At 60.6% G+C, this 16,759-nt stretch overlaps 3 protein-coding genes across 5 annotated transcripts; 2 read left to right on the top strand and 1 right to left on the bottom strand.

Moving 5' to 3' along the window:
• Positions 1–437: 437 nt before the first annotated feature.
• Positions 438–4,770, top strand: CD320 (CD320 molecule). Of its 3 annotated transcripts, XR_012584510.1 has the most exons (6): positions 438–623; positions 779–973; positions 1,836–1,913; positions 2,267–2,415; positions 2,617–2,765; positions 2,864–4,770. XR_012584510.1 is itself a non-coding variant. In XM_074566042.1 (5 exons), the coding sequence occupies exons 1-4, from the start codon at positions 518–520 to the stop codon at positions 2,410–2,412; spliced, it is 525 nt and encodes a 174-aa protein (XP_074422143.1). In that variant the 5' UTR covers positions 439–517; the 3' UTR covers positions 2,413–2,415; positions 4,273–4,770. The 3 variants fall into 3 exon arrangements, 2 of the variants coding, with proteins under 2 accessions (XP_074422143.1, XP_074422142.1); XM_074566042.1 differs by lacking the exon at positions 2,617–2,765 and having other exon boundaries at positions 439–623; positions 4,273–4,770; XM_074566041.1 differs by lacking the exon at positions 2,617–2,765 and having other exon boundaries at positions 439–623.
• A 2,503-nt stretch (positions 4,771–7,273) lies between these two features.
• LOC141734273 (potassium voltage-gated channel subfamily V member 2-like) lies at positions 7,274–11,494 on the top strand. The gene is made up of 2 exons (XM_074565809.1): positions 7,274–9,300; positions 10,664–11,494. Exons 1-2 carry the CDS (start codon positions 8,050–8,052, stop codon positions 10,934–10,936), a joined length of 1,524 nt encoding a protein of 507 aa, XP_074421910.1. The 5' UTR covers positions 7,274–8,049; the 3' UTR covers positions 10,937–11,494.
• Positions 11,495–12,974: 1,480 nt separating this feature from the next.
• LOC141734270 (bone morphogenetic protein 2-like) lies at positions 12,975–15,738 on the bottom strand. The gene is made up of 5 exons (XM_074565803.1): positions 15,383–15,738; positions 15,130–15,266; positions 14,613–14,735; positions 13,958–14,156; positions 12,975–13,546 (listed from the first exon to the last, which is right to left on the bottom strand). Exons 1-5 carry the CDS (start codon positions 15,696–15,698, stop codon positions 13,140–13,142), a joined length of 1,182 nt encoding a protein of 393 aa, XP_074421904.1. The 5' UTR covers positions 15,699–15,738; the 3' UTR covers positions 12,975–13,139.
• Positions 15,739–16,759: the final 1,021 nt, after the last annotated feature.

The following is a 16,759-nucleotide window of genomic DNA, read 5'->3' as shown; positions in this document are numbered from 1 at the left end:
AGAACATGGCACGTGTTTGAAGTTCACAGTGCGTCTGTGAGCCACGGTCTGATCCTACTTCAGGGTGAGACCCAGGAACACGCCTGAGGCCCCGCCCCGGGTGAAGCCCACCCCACCCAACGGGCCCCGGTGCTCGGAGTTCGGAGGGAGGCGGTGGTTCGCTGGCTGTCCCCGGCCCTGCTGCAGGGGCGCTTTCTCGGTGACAGCAAGTGTCCGGGGCTGAGGCCGCGCTGGTCGCTTCTCCGCGTGGTGCTGGAGAGTGCAGCCGTTCCCCGGCGCGGGGGCTGCAGCCCTACCGCCTGCCTCCGGGCCCGGCGGGGTGCCGGGACGGCCGGGACCCGCTGCCAGCCCGGCTGAGGGGGGGGGGGGGCGGGGCCTCCTCAAGGGCACACACCCGCGCCCCGCCCCCCGAGCATCCCATTGGTGGGCGTCGTGCCTGTGCGCATGCGCCCCACCAGCGCGCGGCCCGCTTTATAGGAGCGCGGCGGCAGCGGGTGCCGCGATCTCCGCTGGCGCCATGGCGCGGCTCCTCCCGCCGTTCCCGCTCTTCTCGCTCCTGCTCTTCCTGCTCCTGCCGGTGCCGCTCCCGGTGCTGCCGCTCCCGTCGCCCCCGCCGGAGAACGGTGAGTGGGGGGCGGGGCCGTGGGGCGCGCCTATTGGCTCCCCGCGCACGCCCTTGGCTCCCATTGGCGGGTGCCCCTCCCGCCCCGCGCGCGCGCTCCCCTCGGGGTGGGGGGGAGGGGGGCGCGGACCCCCCCTCACCCCTCCCGCCCCGCAGCCGCCGGGTCCCGCTGCCCCCCGGGCCGCTTCCAGTGCCACCCCGGCGCCTTCTGCTTCCCCGCGGAGTGGCGCTGCGACGGGCACCCCGACTGCGAGGACGAGGAGGACGAGCGGGGCTGCGGGACGGCGACACCGGACGGAGCCTGGGTGACCCCGCCGCGGAGCTCGGGGGTGCCGCCCGCCGGCGGCGCAGGTAGGGGGGAGCGGGGGGTGAGCGGCGAACCGGGCTAAAGCCTTTCACCTCTGTGGCTTTTAGCCTCCCCGCGGCAGCCGCGCTCACCGCGACTCGCTGTGGGCAGGGGGAGCGCTGCGGGGTCAGCCCCCGCCTTCAGCCCCCTCCCGCGGCTCCCTCGGAAGCGCCTGCGGAGCGGTTTCCTTCAGGAACGCGCCACTCCGGCTGCTTCCTTCCAGCGAGCCAGCGCCGCTGGAGCCTCTGTCCGCCCCTCCGACCCCTGGGGATCGGAGAAGCTGTCGGGGAAGGACGGGGCAAGCGCGGGCGGGCCCGGAGCCGCAGGCGCCGGTACCTGCTGGGGGTGCGTCTGCGTCCCCAGCGCTGCGGGTGTCCGCTTCCCCCTCCGGGATGCTCCGGAGCGTCCTCCCCCACAGACCCGTTGGCGGCGTGAGGTGCCCGAAAGCTCGGTTCCAGCTTCCCTTCCCCCGGGGCTTCTGTCGGGGTCTGGAGCGGCGTGTCTGCGGAGGGCAGGGGGTTACCGCTCTGCGTTTGGGTTTGGTGCCTGCCCCCGGTCAGTCGGTAGCTGGGGAGATGAGCTGCCTTTTGCTCGTACCTGGGGCTTCCCCATGCCACGAGGGAGAGGTTTGGATGCTGCAGCTGGGAAACTTCCCAGCTTTCCCTGTTACACATTTCCAGCAGGACGTTTTTTCCTCTTTGGGCTTATCACAGCAGCGGCAGATAAGGCTTTGCTTGAATTGAAAAGGGCCGGTTGGCATTCTTGAGGCGAACTGGGAACTCGGCCAGGTTTGGACTGGAGACTGCTTTGAATGCCGGCCGTGAGGTGAGTTGGAAGCCTGATGGATTTCTTGCTCTCTCACCGCAGAGGCTTCAGCTACGCCTGTGCCTGGAGGCGCCGTGCCATCGAGGAGCCAAGACCGCTTGTGGATCTTGATTATTGCAAGTACGTGAGACTCGGTGCTGCACGTGGTCGTGCTCCTGGCTTAGCCTATAAATTGAGTATCCTGATGGAGTTAATTCCAGGCCTGTATCAGTAGCTGCTGTCGCTAGGCTGGGAGGGCTAAGGGAGGCTTACACTGCAGCTTAATCATTCCTCTCACCCGGACACACTATATCCTTGGAACGGCTATTTCATGCGAACTGGCACTAACTCCCTTCCTCTCTCGGTCCCTTATCCTGGAGGGAAGCTGCTGATCTCTGGCTGTTGGCTAACGCTGCTGCACGGCAGAGCCCAGTACTGACGTCCAGAGCAGGCGCAGTGAGTGGTCCCCTGCTTGTGCGCTCTTCTCTCTCTAGTGCTCCTGAGCGTCCTGGTAGCTGTGGGCTCTATTGCTGTGTGGGGCCTGTCCAAAGCAAAAGGCAGATCTGACATCTTCAGTCTCGAAAGAGCCTCCAGGGAACAGCTGATGCCTGATAAGAGCCAGACAGGCTCATTTCCCTGACAGGTAAGTTTCTTGCACCCCTGTATGCGCTCCGTATGCACGAGGGAGAAATGCCCGCTCGCCCTGCCTTTCCAGCGTCTAGAGCTTTCTCCTCTGGGGGTGGCTTTTCCCAGCTGTTCCTGCTGCTGGGCAGCCACGTGCTCGGGTTATCAATCTGCCCTGAAGCAGCAGAATGCTCCCCGTACCTTCCTTCCTCACAACCAGGCATGAAAGGCTCTCGCTTGACTGCAGGGACAGTTGCACAGCCCGATCTGAGAAGATGCTGGCTTCTTTGGATAGTGAAGTGCTTGTCTCTGTCCTTCCTCTGCTGCCAAAGACGTTGAGCGCTCACGCTAAGATGCTAATCTTCTGCTGTGGGTTGTTTTCCTCCACTGGGCACAAACTGAAATCAAACCAGATTTTTTGCCCAAAGGACTGTCAATAACCAGGTGTTTTTCTGTTCTTGTAACAGGGGTCTTTACCATAAGGTGATAAGATGGGACTAACCTGGTCTCCTTCCTGCTCACCCCAGAGGCCGACTGAATTGGATATAAACTCTCAAATCTAGGTTTTTACACTGGAATAATAAGAGGACACTCCCTTTGGAAATGGGCTTTAGACTGTGGGTCTGCTCTGGCACTGGAAATAGCGCAGGACCTTCCCTGGTGCTGCGAAATCACCCCCCACAAAGGTGGTAGAAATTCCTGGGTTGTTAATGCCGAATCTCGCCAGTGGGGCCTTGGACCCAGAGATTTTATTCTCCATGAAATGACAGGCGCTAGATGCTCTTCAACTGTTTTCTTCCACTTACAGCCAAAAGCCTTTTTTCCACCTGCCCCCCGCTTCCCCCTGGATTTTGTCAGGGAATAGGGGCTTTCTCCTCCATTTTCTCACTGACTCCACGCAGTCCACGCGTATCAGACTCCACGTTTGCTGTTTTGCTGTTTTGAGGCTGCTCAATCCAATGTACAGGAAGCTTTTACCGACAGGTCAGCCACAGGCTTGAAAGTTGAAAAGCTTCCTGTCCGCTCTGGCTTTGCTGCCACCTGAAGTCACCGTGGGGCCAGCAGCTTCTCCCGGCACGCTCCCTTCCGGCAAGGATCTCTGCCCTTGGCAGAACGGCACTTTCCATCCCGGTGCAGAACTCTGGATGTTGCTTTTCTAACACCGTTAAAGGTGTCTTAAAACTGTTTTGACATGAGTGGTGTCCCTCAAGGGTCCATACTGGGACCAGTGCTATTAAATATCTCCATCGGTGGCGCGTATAGTGGGATTGAGCGCGCCCTCAGCAAGTTTGTGGATGAGGCCAAGCTGAGCGGTGGGGTTGATTCACTTCAGGAAGGGGATGCCATCCAGAGGGAACCTCCGGCTGGAGGAGTGGGCCCGTGGGAACCCCGTGAAGTTCAATAAGGTCGAGTGCAAGGTCCTGCACCTGGGCTTAGGGCAATCCCTGGAGAAGAGAAGCCTCGGGGGAGACCTTATTGTGTCTTTTCAATGTATAAAGGAGCCTTGTAAGAAAGCTGGAGAGGGGCTTTTTACCAAGGCCTGTAGTGACAGGACAAGGGGCGATGGTTTGAAACTGGAAGAGGGGGGATTGAGATGAGATGTGAGGCAGAAATTGTTTGCTGTGAGGGGGGTGAGCCCCTGGCCCAGGTTGCCCCGAGAAGCTGTGGCTGCCCCATCCCTGGAGGGGTTCAAGGCCAGGTTGGCCGGGGCTTGGAGCAACCTGGGCTGGTGGGAGGTGTCCCTGCCCAGGGCAGGGGGCCTAGAACTGAATGATCTTTAAAGGTCTCTTTCCACACAAACCATTCTACGATTCTATGAGGTTTTGAGTGTTTGGTGCCTTTTTTTTTTTTTTCTTTCTTTTTTTCTCTCTTTCAGCTCGAAATAACTCCTGTCTTGGATCAAACGTTGTCTGTGTGTTATGGCATGTATGGCTCTTTCCAACTGGCTCAGTGCTGTACGCTTTTCAGAAGAACTGGCAGTGGGAGGAGGAGATTACTGACCGGTGCCTCTAGTTCATGTTGACCCCGTACTCCTTGCACGAGTGTTCACTAAGTGCACAAAAGCCGGAAAGCCTCTGCCTTGGCCGCTGATCTCTGTGCCTTAAAGGTGAGCGCTTGGCTTGCCATGCAGACCTGGGTCATGGGCCTTAGAGCAGGAATCTTCCAGTCCTGGACAGTGTGTGAGTGAGTGTGCTGCTCCACCCCATGGGAGAACCTTCTGTATGCGGTACGGAGGGAGTGCCGAGTGACGGAGTGCTGGTTTTAGTACCAAGAGCTCATTTGCGGGGGTGCACGCAGCCTTGCTTCTCTTGCCACGGGGACACCAACAGCTACATTGGTGAACGGCACAGGAGAATAAAGCGCTTGAAACTCATGAGTTCTGGATTTTTTTTATTCTTCTTGGATCTGTGCATTTGCCTGGATTCTGTCGTTGGGAGGCTGGGGGCCGTAGCCCTTGTGGGTTGTCACGTCCTGGGAAAGAGGGACTGGTGGTGGCTGGGCTGGCGTGGGCGGATAGGGAAAGCTGCTGTGCCTGCCTGGGACTGAAGCGACTCCGGCACACGCCAGCTGTAACGGTGAAAGTGAAATACAGGGAGCAGAGTGAATGGAGAGGGTGGAGACGAGAGGAACAGCTGGCGCTGGCACCAGGGGCGCTACCGCGGAAGAGACAACAAGCAGAAAAAGCTTTGCCAAGAATAAGGTGAAAAAGCTCAAGACCGTGCGAGGTTGTTCCTTCTTCGTTAGGGCAAGGGGGAGGAACGGGGTGCCCAGCGCGCGGGGAGGTGCTGCAGCAATCCCAGCGGGACGGGGCTGATGGCGGCGCTGGCGCTGCCAGGGCCGTGTGGCAGAGGTCACCCGTCACCAGCCGGTCCCACAGCGTCCTCGGCTTGCGCTGCTGAGCTGGGACGTGCTGTTCCGCCCCTTGCTCTGTGCGACGGGGAGCGAGGCAGGCGGGTGAACGCTGCAGCCGCAGCCTCTTCCCACCGCAAGATCCTGCAGGTTTTGCACGGTCATGCAAGATCCTGCAGGTTTTGCTTGCTGATCCCCGAGCTGAGCGTTTCAGGGTTGAAAGAAACACGGAATCACGGAATCTTCAGAGTTGGAAGGGACCTCTAGAGATCATCTAGTCCCACTCCCCTGCCAGAGCAGGATTGCCTAAAGCACATCCCTCAGGGCTGCATCCAGGCGGGTCTTGAAAGTCTCCAGAGAAGGGACTCCACAACCCCCCTGGGCAGCCTGTTCCAGTGCTCTGTCACCCTCGCCGTAAAGAAGTTTTTCCATGTATTTGAACGGAACTTCCTATGTTCTAGCTTGTGCCCATTGCCCCTCGTCCTGTTACTGGGAACCATTGAAAAGAGCCTGGCTCCGTCCTCCTTAAACCCACCCTTTAGATACTTGTAAACATTAATCAGGTCCCCCCTCAACCTTCTCTTCTCCAGGCTAAAGAGTCCCAGCTCTTTCAGCCTTTCCTCATAAGGGAGGTGCTCCAGTCCCATAATCATCTTGGTTGCCCTACGCTGGACTCGCTCCAGTAGTTCCCTGTCCCTCTTGAACTGGGGAGCCCAAAACTGGACACAGTACTCCAGTTGTGGCCTCACCAGTGCAGAGCAGAGGGGGAGAATGACCTCCCTCGACCTACTGGCCACAGTCTTCCCTATGCAGCCCAGGATGCCATTGGCCTTCTTGGCGACAAGGGCACACTGCTGGCTCATGGATAATTTGCTGTCTACCAGGACCCCCTGGTCCTTCTCCTCAGAGCTGCTTCCCAGCATGTCCGCCCCTAACCTATACTGGTGTTTGGCATTCTTCCTCCCCAGGTGCAGGACCCTACACTTGCTTTTGTTGAACCTCATTTGGTTCTTCTCTGCCCAGCTCTCCAGCCTGTCCAGGTCACGCTGGATGGCAGCACGGCCCTCTGGAGTGTCGGCCACCCCTCCCAGCTTGGTATCATCAGCAAACTTGCTGAGGATACACTCTGTCCCCTCATCTAGGTCATTAACGAATATGTTGAACAAAATTGGACCAAGTATTGACCCCTGGGGGACACCACTGGTTACAGGCCTCCAACTGGACTCTGTGCCGCTGATCACAACCCTCTGAGTTCTGTCACTCAGCCAGCTCTCCATCCACCTCACTGTCACCTCATCTAGCCCATACTTCCTCAGCTTCCTAATGAGGATGTTATGGGAGACAGTGTCAAAAGCCTTGCTAAGGTCAAGGTAGATGACATCTACGGCTCTCCCCTCATCCAGCCAACCCGTTATAACATCATAGAAAGCTATCAGATTGGTCAGGCGTGATTTGCCCTTGGTAAATCCATGCTGACCACTTCCAGTGACTTCCTGTTCCTCCACGTGTTTGGAGACGACATCCAGAATGAGTCGCTCCATTACCTTCCCAGGGACAGAGGTGAGACTAACCGGCCTGTAGTTCCCTGGGTCCTCCTTCTTGCCTTTTTTGAAGATTGGAGTGATGTTTTTATGGATCTTGTGCCAAAACTTGGGGCTGTGTTTGTGACAGCAATTTCCCTTCCTCTGTCCGGTGCCGGCAGCACTTTTGTTCTCCTAATCCCCAGGCTCAGAGACTTCGATTGTAGTGGAGCCTGAGCTGCTTTTCCGCCCGGGAGCAGCTTTGTGCTCCAGGTCTCTGTGTTTAATTAGATCAGTTCATGGAAATCGATGTGACGTTTTACCTGCTGAGGTCGGGTTGTGTCCCTGGGTGAGATATCAAAGATCGGCCCGTTTAATTTTGTTTCCCCTTTTACTTGCAAATCCAAAGGATTATTTCCTCCTCTTAGTCCCAGCGGTTCAGGGGAATTTTTACTGCAGACTTGCACGTCTCCAGTATCCCGTTCCGTGTCCCTGCCCCTGCCCGCAGGGGTAACGGGGCTGAAGGCGGGGGTGACGGGCAGGGGGCACAGGGCAGCGCTGCAGGAGCGACCCGGCACACTGGGGACCCGTTCGGGCACTGTGCAGAGGGTGAGGCGGCTCCTTCACCTCTTCCCCTGTAAATCTGCGCTCTGGGGCTTTGCGGGATGAGCCGGGCGATAACAAGCGTTTCCCTTCTCTGGGCGATGACAGCTGATGGAGCAGGGGCATTAGCGCGCGCGTGCTTAACGACTGACTGGTGCCAAGAGCAGCATCTGTTGTGGGGGTACAAAGCTGGTACAAATCCTGCGTGTCTGCACCTTTCTGTGCCTTTCGGGGCACAGGGTTCAACCAAGGCAAGTTCATCCTTTCTTTTCGACTTGCTGTCGTGGATGCCCGCCTTGGAAACAGGCTGGCGGGCGACAAACACAAACAGCTAATAAGAACAGAATAAGGAGAAAGAGAAGTGGAGAGCTGGAAATAGTTCCTTACATAAAGGGCTAGTGCTTCAATCTCATTATTGTCTTAAGGAGCGGACACTTAGCTGCCTCCGACTCCTACAATGCAAAAACGCAATCTGATCAGCAATCGGCTTTGGGAAGCCGGCAGGTGCCACGTGGCACCACGACATGGCCAGTGCCCCTCGGGCAGCAGCTCGCCACCGCTCCTCTGAGCCGACAGCGCTTGTCCCAGTCAGCCTGCGCCCGCTGGGAGCGTCCCCGTGAAGCCCCAGCTGCCGTCCCGCAGCACGTACCAGGAATCGCTGCTTCAGAGGGTCAGGCGCCATGAGGCAGCTGGGGACAAGGCGTGCGAGTCTCTCGGCCAGCCTGAAGATCGGGGATCGCCGGGACTGCTGCCGGACACCGGAGGAAGAGGAAGTCCACATCCCATTCGCGCAGGACAGCCTGGTAAAGCCATGGAGCTCCATGCAGAATGTGACGGACGGAAACCGGGAGAAAAGCAAGACTCACATCCGAAGGAGCAGATACTTGCTCAACATTAATGTCGGTGGCAAATTGTTCCAGATAGCTATCAAGGTCGCGGCCCGGTATCCCATCACCAGGCTTGGGAAGCTGGCCCTTTATACTGACCCCATGAAGAAGCTGCAGCTCTGCGATGACTACTCAGTGCAGAAGAACGAGTACTTCTTTGACCGCGATCCTTCCATTTTCCACTACATTTTCCACTTCTACCGCAGCGGGGTCCTGTGGATAATGGACGAGATGTGCCCCAGTCACTTTGTGGAGGAAATCGAGTACTGGGGAATCCATATGAAATACTCCCAACGCTGCTGCCGGATCCTGTTTGAGGAAAAGCAAGATGAACTCAGTGAGTACCTGAAAATACAGAGGGAGCTGGAGGCAGAACTGGAGCCCCTGGACTCAACACAGCAGTTCGAGGGCAAATTTCTGGGCCGGTTTCGGAAGATGATCTGGAACCTCATTGAGAACCCGTACTCGTCCGTCCCAGCCAAGATCATTGCTGTCATGTCGAGCTTCTTTGTGCTTATCTCCATCGTGGGCATGACGCTGAGCACAGTGGAAGAGATGAAACAAAAGACAGGGAAGATGTGGATGGAGCAGCTGGAGATGATCTGCGCCATCTTCTTCACCTCCGAATACCTCATGCGGCTTATATCCTCCTCCAGCTTCAGGAACTTTTTGCGGGCAGCGTTTAATGCTGTAGACCTGGTCGCCATCCTGCCCTTCTACATCCAGATCCTCTTTGAAAATCTGGATGAAGCAGACACGCTTTACCATGAGGAACTGCACAAGGTGGAGAACGTGAGCAAGCTGGGCAAAGTCCTCAAGCTCATCAAGCTCATGAGGATCTTCCGCATCCTCAAGCTGGCTCGCCACTCCACCGGCCTCCGGGCCTTTGGCTTCACCATGCGCCAGTGCTACCAGCAGGTTTGCTGCCTCCTCCTCTTCATCGCCATGGGGGTCTTCACCTTCTCCGCTCTCATGCACTCGGTGGAACATGATGTCCCGGGCACCAACTTCACCAGTATCCCCTACGCCTGGTGGTGGGCAGCGGTAAGGTGGGAGCACCTTCTTCCAGAGAAGGGTGCGGGGGGGCTGCGCGCGGAGGAGGCTGCCCTGGTGCTTGAGGGATTTGCCGCTGCCGGGGGCCAGGAGGCAGAAAAGAGCCCAGTCTTCCCACCAGCTCAGTGACGGTGGGAAACCCAGAGCCCTGCACACTCTGAGAAAAGGAATCGGAGCTTTGGACTAAGCTCAGAGGCTCAAAAGCTGGTGCTGGGGTGGGAAGGTGGGACAGAGGTGGCGGCCTGGGAACCTCCCGGCCTAGGTTAGTGACAAGGGGGGGTGTAACAGCCCGGGCTTTACCTGCCGTGGGACGCAGGTGTTGGGTGGATGTGTTTCAGACCTCCTGGGCATGGGGACAGCCACCGGGGACAGCCTGAGGCTTGCGCGGCTTTGCAGCCCAGCTGGGCTTGCGCGGTGCGAGGGGGGGGGTCAGAGCTTGTGGGGCTGAGCCTGGGGCCCCAGGGCTGCATGGGGGAACCAAGGAAACGCGGTCACGTCGCGCCTCAGCCCGTGTCCTGAGAGAGGACGCAGGCCGGGGGGTGCTGCAGCCCTTGTTTGCTGCCCTCCTCATGCCAGGAGCCGGCAGCTCTGCTGAGCCGAGCGCTATAATAAACCTGGGATTATCCCCGAGGATGAGGTCGCTAAAGCACTTGAGAGCCAGGGGTTACGAGGGCATTTTGATTTACGGATGAAATGATCCCGCAGATCACTTCTGCTTTTATAATCCCCCTCGGCCAGCGCTGGCTGCCTGCTTCAAATTCATCCCGCCTCGAGGAAGTGCAAAATCACTTAGCAAAATCACCAGATTTGAGTATTTAAGCGTCACAGGCTGATCCTCTCCACGCAAAGCCCAAACCTCTCTGCCTCAGCTCTCGCCCTGTCCCCCGCAGTCCTGCTCCCCGTCATCCCAACGCGGTTCCTCCGGGTGCGTTCCCGGGCAGTGCTTCTTTCCCTTGGAGGGAGGGTCCGGGAAGCTTCGTTCCCTGTGGGACCGGGCATCTTACGGCCAGGAAGCACCGGAGCCACCACTCCGTGGGGGCAGGAAGCTCCAGCAGACAGTCTGGCTGCTGGGAAAGTTCAGCTTGGTGACGTCCAGCTGCTTTTGAAGAGACACACGCGAAGGAGAGGAGGGAGCAGGGCAGCTTGTCTCTGGTCTCTGCTGCTGGGGCCTCATCCAACCCTTTCCTTGACCTCCCCAAGGGACAGCCAGGCCGGCTGCAGCCACGGTGCAGGGCCTTTCTCAGGTGACACCCAGCTCCCACGCGGGGACAGAGGGTGGTGGGTCCCAGCACCGGCAGGCAGGGTCTGCTGAGCTTGTTCACGTGGGATTTTATCCTTTCCCTTCCTCGCCCAGGTCAGCCTCTCCACTGTGGGCTACGGAGACACTGTGCCCGACACGTTGCTGGGCAGGGTGGTGGCATTTGGCTGCATCTCCTTCGGCATCATCCTCAACGGCATGCCCATCTCCATCCTCTACAACAAGTTTTCTGACTACTATGCCAAGCTGAAGGCCCATGAGAACGAGACCAGCCAGTCGCTCAAGCTGGCCAGGAGGATCCGCCTGAAGGAGCGGGTGGTGCGGAAGCTGTCGGAGTGCTGCAGAGCTGACCCCCGCTCTCACCGCTGACCGCCGGCCCTGCACCGCCCGGACCCCCCTCCGCCGTGACATGTCCCGCCCTGCAGCCTGGCCGTCCCTCCAGCAGGTCCGGTCCCCTGGGGCAGCAAGCAGCGGGTCACAGCGGCGTCTGGGGGGGGGCTGCTGTTGTTGTGCAGGTGCCAGTGCCAGCTGGGGCTGTCTCGGAGGGGTGAAACGTGCCTGTGACTGTGTCGTGACGCTCCTCGACGCCGCGTGCTGGAGCCTCCTGTCCCGCAGAGCGGTCGGGGACTCATGGAATCACAGAATCGTAGGGTTGGAAGGGACCTCTGGAGATCATCTAGTCCAACCCCCTGGAAGGACCAGCGGAAGAGCTCGCTGTACGGCCGGGGAGGGATGTCTGTACGGCACAGAAAAGGCTGCAGCCGGGCATCCTTCCGGTCAAACCCACTTCGCTTCCCACCGCCCTGGGAGCCTGGGCTCCGGTCCTGACTCGGGATGCTGCCGTGATGGGAGCCATGAGCAGCCGCGGGAGCTGCGGAGGTGCGGAGCCGGAGCATCCCCAGAAACAGGCATTTAATAAACCAGGCCAAAAGCATTCATTGTCTTGGGTTATTGCCCAGCCGCTTTGTGCCGTTCGATAAACTGCTTGTAATTCGGGGGCGAGGAGGGGACGTTTCCTGGGGCTCACAACCGCCTCTCCTGCCCGTCAGTGCAAGGGGGGGGACTCTCGTGGGACGCAGGTGAGACACGTGGGTTTGGGGGTGAGGCGCCTGGCCCAGGGTGTGTTGGGAGAGGAGCTGGGATGGCCACATGTGCCTGGGGACACGCTGGTTGGCTCTGCCCTGCGTTCACACCCCGGTGACAGTGGGGGACACATCTGCGGGGCACAGAGGAAGGATTTTTGCCTCCGGTGTGGGACCCGTATCTAGTCAATGGGGGTCCCGCTCCCTGGGGGGGATTCACCCTTCCCCGGGGTGGGATGGGGGGAGGGACCACAGGCCGTGGCGGGGAAGGGCTGACAGCCGGGGGTGCTGTGTTTGGCTGAGCAGTGGAAGGAAACTGGTGCCCACCAGGCCAGGGTGGGATTTGGTCACCTGCAAGCTGGGCTTGGAGACGAGGAGCTGCTGGGGGAGTGTGTGTGGGGGGTGTCCTGGTGTCAGCCTGGGACAACCGTTAAGCTGCTGCTGTCGCAGACGCTTGGAAAGAGGCTTTGAGGGACAGCAGGGACAGCCTCTGGCAGGGATGGCCTCTGGCAGGGACGGCCACGCTCCTGCAGGGTCCTGGAGCGCAGGGGACAGGAATCTGTGCCAGCGAGCGTGAGACGGGGATCCCTGCCCTCACCCCCCAGCACCGACACCCGCTCCCTGGTACCCGCGTCGACACCCGCCCTCTGAACCGACCTGACCCTGGCAGGTTGGTCAGCTCTGCTTCCCACCCCATTTCTCTTCCCCAAGGAACGTCCCCGGCACATCCTCCTCCGGCCGTCTTCACCCAGAGCCGGCCTTCCCCGCCACCCGCCCGCCCCGGCAGCGTCCCCTCTGTGCACCTCGACATCCCCCGACTCCATCACTGCATCCTCCCCTCTGCCCCCATCACCTGCTCGGGGATCCTCACGCACCTTTCGGGCTGGCTGATGGATCCTGATGGTTTGGCTTCTAAGGAACGGGGCTCGGCAACCCACCATGCTGCGGCTGCGGCTCCATCTCTCTGCTTGCACCCCCCCCGGCCATACCCGGCCTCGGCCCGTCCCCCACCCCAGCAGCGCTCCCACAAGCAGCCCCTCGGAGACCGGCGTGTTTAATACTTCCACTGAATTCCTTTTACAAGTCACAACAATGCAGAAATGTACAGACATTTACAGGCCACTGTACAGACGGTTTCTGTCATATATTAGTGCTCTTGCTATTTACATATAGTACAGCCTGCGGGAAGCCTCTGCACGGGCGAGGACACCCGCGCTCCCACGCAGGGCGCGCGGCACGGAGCCATCGTCCTGGGGCCGCTGAGTCGCACGGGCTCATTCCGGTCGATTCGCTCAGAGCTCGGCCCTGAGCCGTCCCGGGCACTACCAGGAGTGACGCCACCCGGGGCAGAGCTGGGCACCCCTTGCTTTCCTCACCCTGCTCTCTTTCAGGGAGTTTTGTGGGACAGAGAACCCCCCGCAGAGATGCTCCGGAGGGAGCAGGAGCTGCCTGCGCTGCAGCGGCATTTCCACCTTCCTTCTCCGCCCGCCTCAGTGGCAGCCGCAGCTCCCGGCCACCATGTCATCGTACTGCTTGAGGACCACGTTCTCATCGTCGTCGAAGTAGAGGAGGTTGATGGAGTAGAGCTTGTCGGGGACGCAGCAGGGGCTGCTGACGCCCTCGCTCAGCTTGAGGGCGTTGATGATGGACTGCACGGTGGCGTGGTTCGTCGGCCGCATGTTCTCGCCCAGTGGGAAGGGGCAGGAGCCCTTGCAGTGGTAGGCGTTGTACCCCCGGGGCGAGATGATCCAGCCGGACCAGCCGATCTCCTCAAAGTCCACGGACAAGGGGTGCCTCTGGCAGGGCTGCAGCCGGTCCAGCGAGCGGGGGCTGCGCGGCCTGGTCAGCCTGGGCACCGCCAGCTTTGCAGGGAGAACGGGAGCCTGGGGCTGTAAATCTGCCAGAAATGAGGACCCGAGGCCATTAGCCATTGCAGGAGTCTGGGAGGAGGGAGAACGTGGCGTATTCCGTCCCCCCCCAACCCCGGCCATCCCTCCTTTCCCCGCAGGTTTTGTCTGCAGTCGCCTGGTGCAGCGAGACCTTCGGTCACAGCCTGTCACCAGCCCAGGCAGAGCCACCGGGAGGTGACAACCCCACAGCCCCACGGCCGCACCTCATCGGGGCAAGCAAAATCCAGATTTACACCTGGGAGCCTGCACCCCTGCACAGACTGAGCCAGAAGGGAGACGGCCTCTCCCTCTGGCCGCAGAAGGAGCTTCGGATTTGAAGGAGCCCGCGTGCGTGGAGCACCCCAGGGGCGAGGGGACAGCAGCACCTCAGGAGCCATGCCGGGGCCGACAGGACCCACCTGGGAAGCCGGCCATGGGCAGGGACGCTCCCCGGCGCCCGTCGTCCGTGAACAGGACCAACATGGGCTTCTTGCTCTCGTGGTGGTCCCCGCCGGACGCGAACTGCAGCGGGGGGGGGTCGAGCGGGCTCCCGCCCAGGCCCTGCACTGTCACCAGCAAACCCTGGTTGCTGCTTTCGTCTTCCATCCAGTCGCGAACCTGGGGACCCAAACCGGTGTCACTGCGGGGGGACAGGCACAGCGCCGGTGTCCCCACACGGCAGCGCCAGGCCAGCAGAGCCGGTGCCCTGGCAGCAGCGTGGTGGCGTGAACCAGGACCCCCCCACGGCCACGCTGCGTCCCCCCAGCCCCGGGCGAAGGGGCCGTGCTTCTCCGGCGCTGTGGCACAGGGGACACCGCGGCAGGAGCCAGCACCGGCGCTACCTGCGGAGCAGTGGGACCGGTCTGGGGCAGGACGGAGCTGCCGCCGGGACTCCTGGCAGGGCTCTCACCCCCCTCCCAAAGGCTGTATCCCCCCCAGCCCCGCTGCCGCAGAGGGTCTGGAGAGCAAATTGCATTGGAGCCCCAAAGGCTGCTGGGGTTAAAATGGGTTAAAAAAAAAAAGCTCCATCACGCAAACCCCCTCGGTGCCACCCGGATGGGGAGAAGCACTCACCGCCTGCGTGATGGCAAAGACCTCCCAGCCCGAGCCCTGCAGCGGGACCAGCCTGGCTGCCAGCAGCTTCTTCCCCCCGGGCGCCTCCGGCTCGCTCTTCTCCAGCACTTGGTAGACGCTGACCTGGGGAAGGCAGCAAAGGACGGTTACCACCAGCGGGTCCTGCCAGCGGGGAGAGACCTGGGACACAGGTACTGGGGGGGAAAAAAGGCAGGAGGTGGGGGAATTGGCAGCTTGGATTTGTCACAGCCCGCGGGTGCCCCGGCTGGAGCACGCAGAAGCCTCCATGGTTTAACCATCATGTTTTGTGTGAGGCAGCGACACGTCGGTCGTGTGAAGCTCACGGAGCTGGGCCATGCTCCCGCTGCAGGCGAGTGACTGCAGCACGCCAGTGGCATCCCGAGGCGCAGGCTGGGGATGTGCCCCAGCCCCATCCCTGCCTCCATCCCCATCCTCATCCTCATCCCAATCCCCACCCTGCTCCCCATCCTGTCCCCGTCCCGTCCCCCCTCCTCACCTGACAGAAGTGGTGCCTTTTGGGCCCGTTGGTGGCCCTCGGCCAGAGGCGGAAGAGATGCAGCTCTGCCGTCAGGATCTTCTCATTCTTGGCCACGCTGGAGAGGATGAAGAGGAACCGCATCTTCTCCCCGTGAGCTGCAGGGAAGGACAGTTGGGAAGTGGAGCCAAACCAGAGGTGGCACCTCCGCCGGCAGTGCCTGGCCCCTTCCCGCAGCCCCGTCCCCAGCACCGTGGGGAACCCCCGTCCTTACTTTTATCCAAGAAGCTGCGGACTGTGTTGCCCTCCAGGATGTCGGGGTTCTTGGTGACACCGTCCGCGTTGGCGACGGTGTTGAATAGATCCACCATGTACTGGGGCGGCTGCTTGACGTGAGCCGGGGCCGGCGGAGGGTCTTCCATACCAAAGACCTCCAGGAGCCTCTTCAGCGCCTCAGCCCGCCGGCTCGCCGCGCTGTCCGGGCTCGGGCACACCGGCTTGGCCAGGGCCAGCAGCAGCAGGACAGTCCCCAGCATGGCTCTGCTGTCCCTGTCCCAGTTCCACTCCCCCCTGCCTCCCCGGTGCTGCATTTATAACTCACTGGAAAGATGGATTGGAGTCAAATATGCACATGAGCAATCAGGAGGGTAAAGAGAGCTAATTGCCATGCTAACAAGGTGCGAAGCTGGGCTCCTGGGCACCCTGCACCAATTAGCCCCAGTACACAAGCGGGAGGGGAGGAGGGCTCACCCCGGTGCTCCTGGGGCCAGCGGGGGACATGGGGGTCTGGGACCACGCAGCCCCTCGCGAGGTCGTGGCTGGGCTGCGTTTGCTCTCTGTAGGAGACTAACCGGCTTTTAATGATGGCACTAATGGGACAAACAGGAGGACCTTTGTGTGGAGGAATGCAGCCCCTCCAGAGCCCAGCGGGCTGGACGAGTGTCCCCTTCCCACCGAGTGCCCCCTTCCCGACGAGTGCCCCCTAACCCACCGAGTGTCCCCTTCCCACCGAGTGCCCCCTTCCCGACGAGTGTCCCCTTCCCGACGAGTGCCCCCTAACCCACCGAGTGCCCCCTTCCCGACGAGTGCCCCCTAACCCACCGAGTGTCCCCTAACCCACCGAGTGCCCCCTTCCCACCTCTCTCCTGCTGCAGCAGCTCCCGCTTCCCCGCGCCGCTGCGGGAGCGAGAAGCATCGACAGGGGCTCGGTGTCACCCCACTGTCCCCATCCCACGTCCCTGTCAAGTGCGCAGGGTGGGTGCCCGGGGACCCATCACGCAGCAGGGGTGGCCCAGGCTGTGCACCACCACCCCATCCCCCCCCCAACGTCCCCACGGCGATGCCCGCATGAAGGAGCCCAGTGAGCCAAGACCGGGGGGCAGAGCGGGTTTCCAGCAGAGAACCGGCGGCTCTGGGGGGGTGCAGCCTCCTCCGCAGCGCTCCTGGGCTGGGGCGGTGACACAGCAGCAGGAGGAACCAAACCAAAATGAAGCTTTGCCTTTTCAAAAAATAGCCAATTGGCTTCCCAGGGATTAAAAGGCCTTTGCTGCTAATTCCTGAATAGGAATGAAATATCACGAGAACCCTAAGCACGCCAGACGATGGGAGAAAAGCCAATTCTTTTGCTCTTATTCCCCAGTCACAGAGAAAC

The sequence above is a fragment of the Larus michahellis genome, chromosome 23, assembly GCF_964199755.1.
Source record: "Larus michahellis chromosome 23, bLarMic1.1, whole genome shotgun sequence".
Lineage (NCBI taxonomy): Eukaryota > Metazoa > Chordata > Aves > Charadriiformes > Laridae > Larus > Larus michahellis.
The sequence above is the reverse complement of the archived record's forward strand: the minus strand, read 5'-3'. Positions and strand labels throughout refer to the sequence as shown.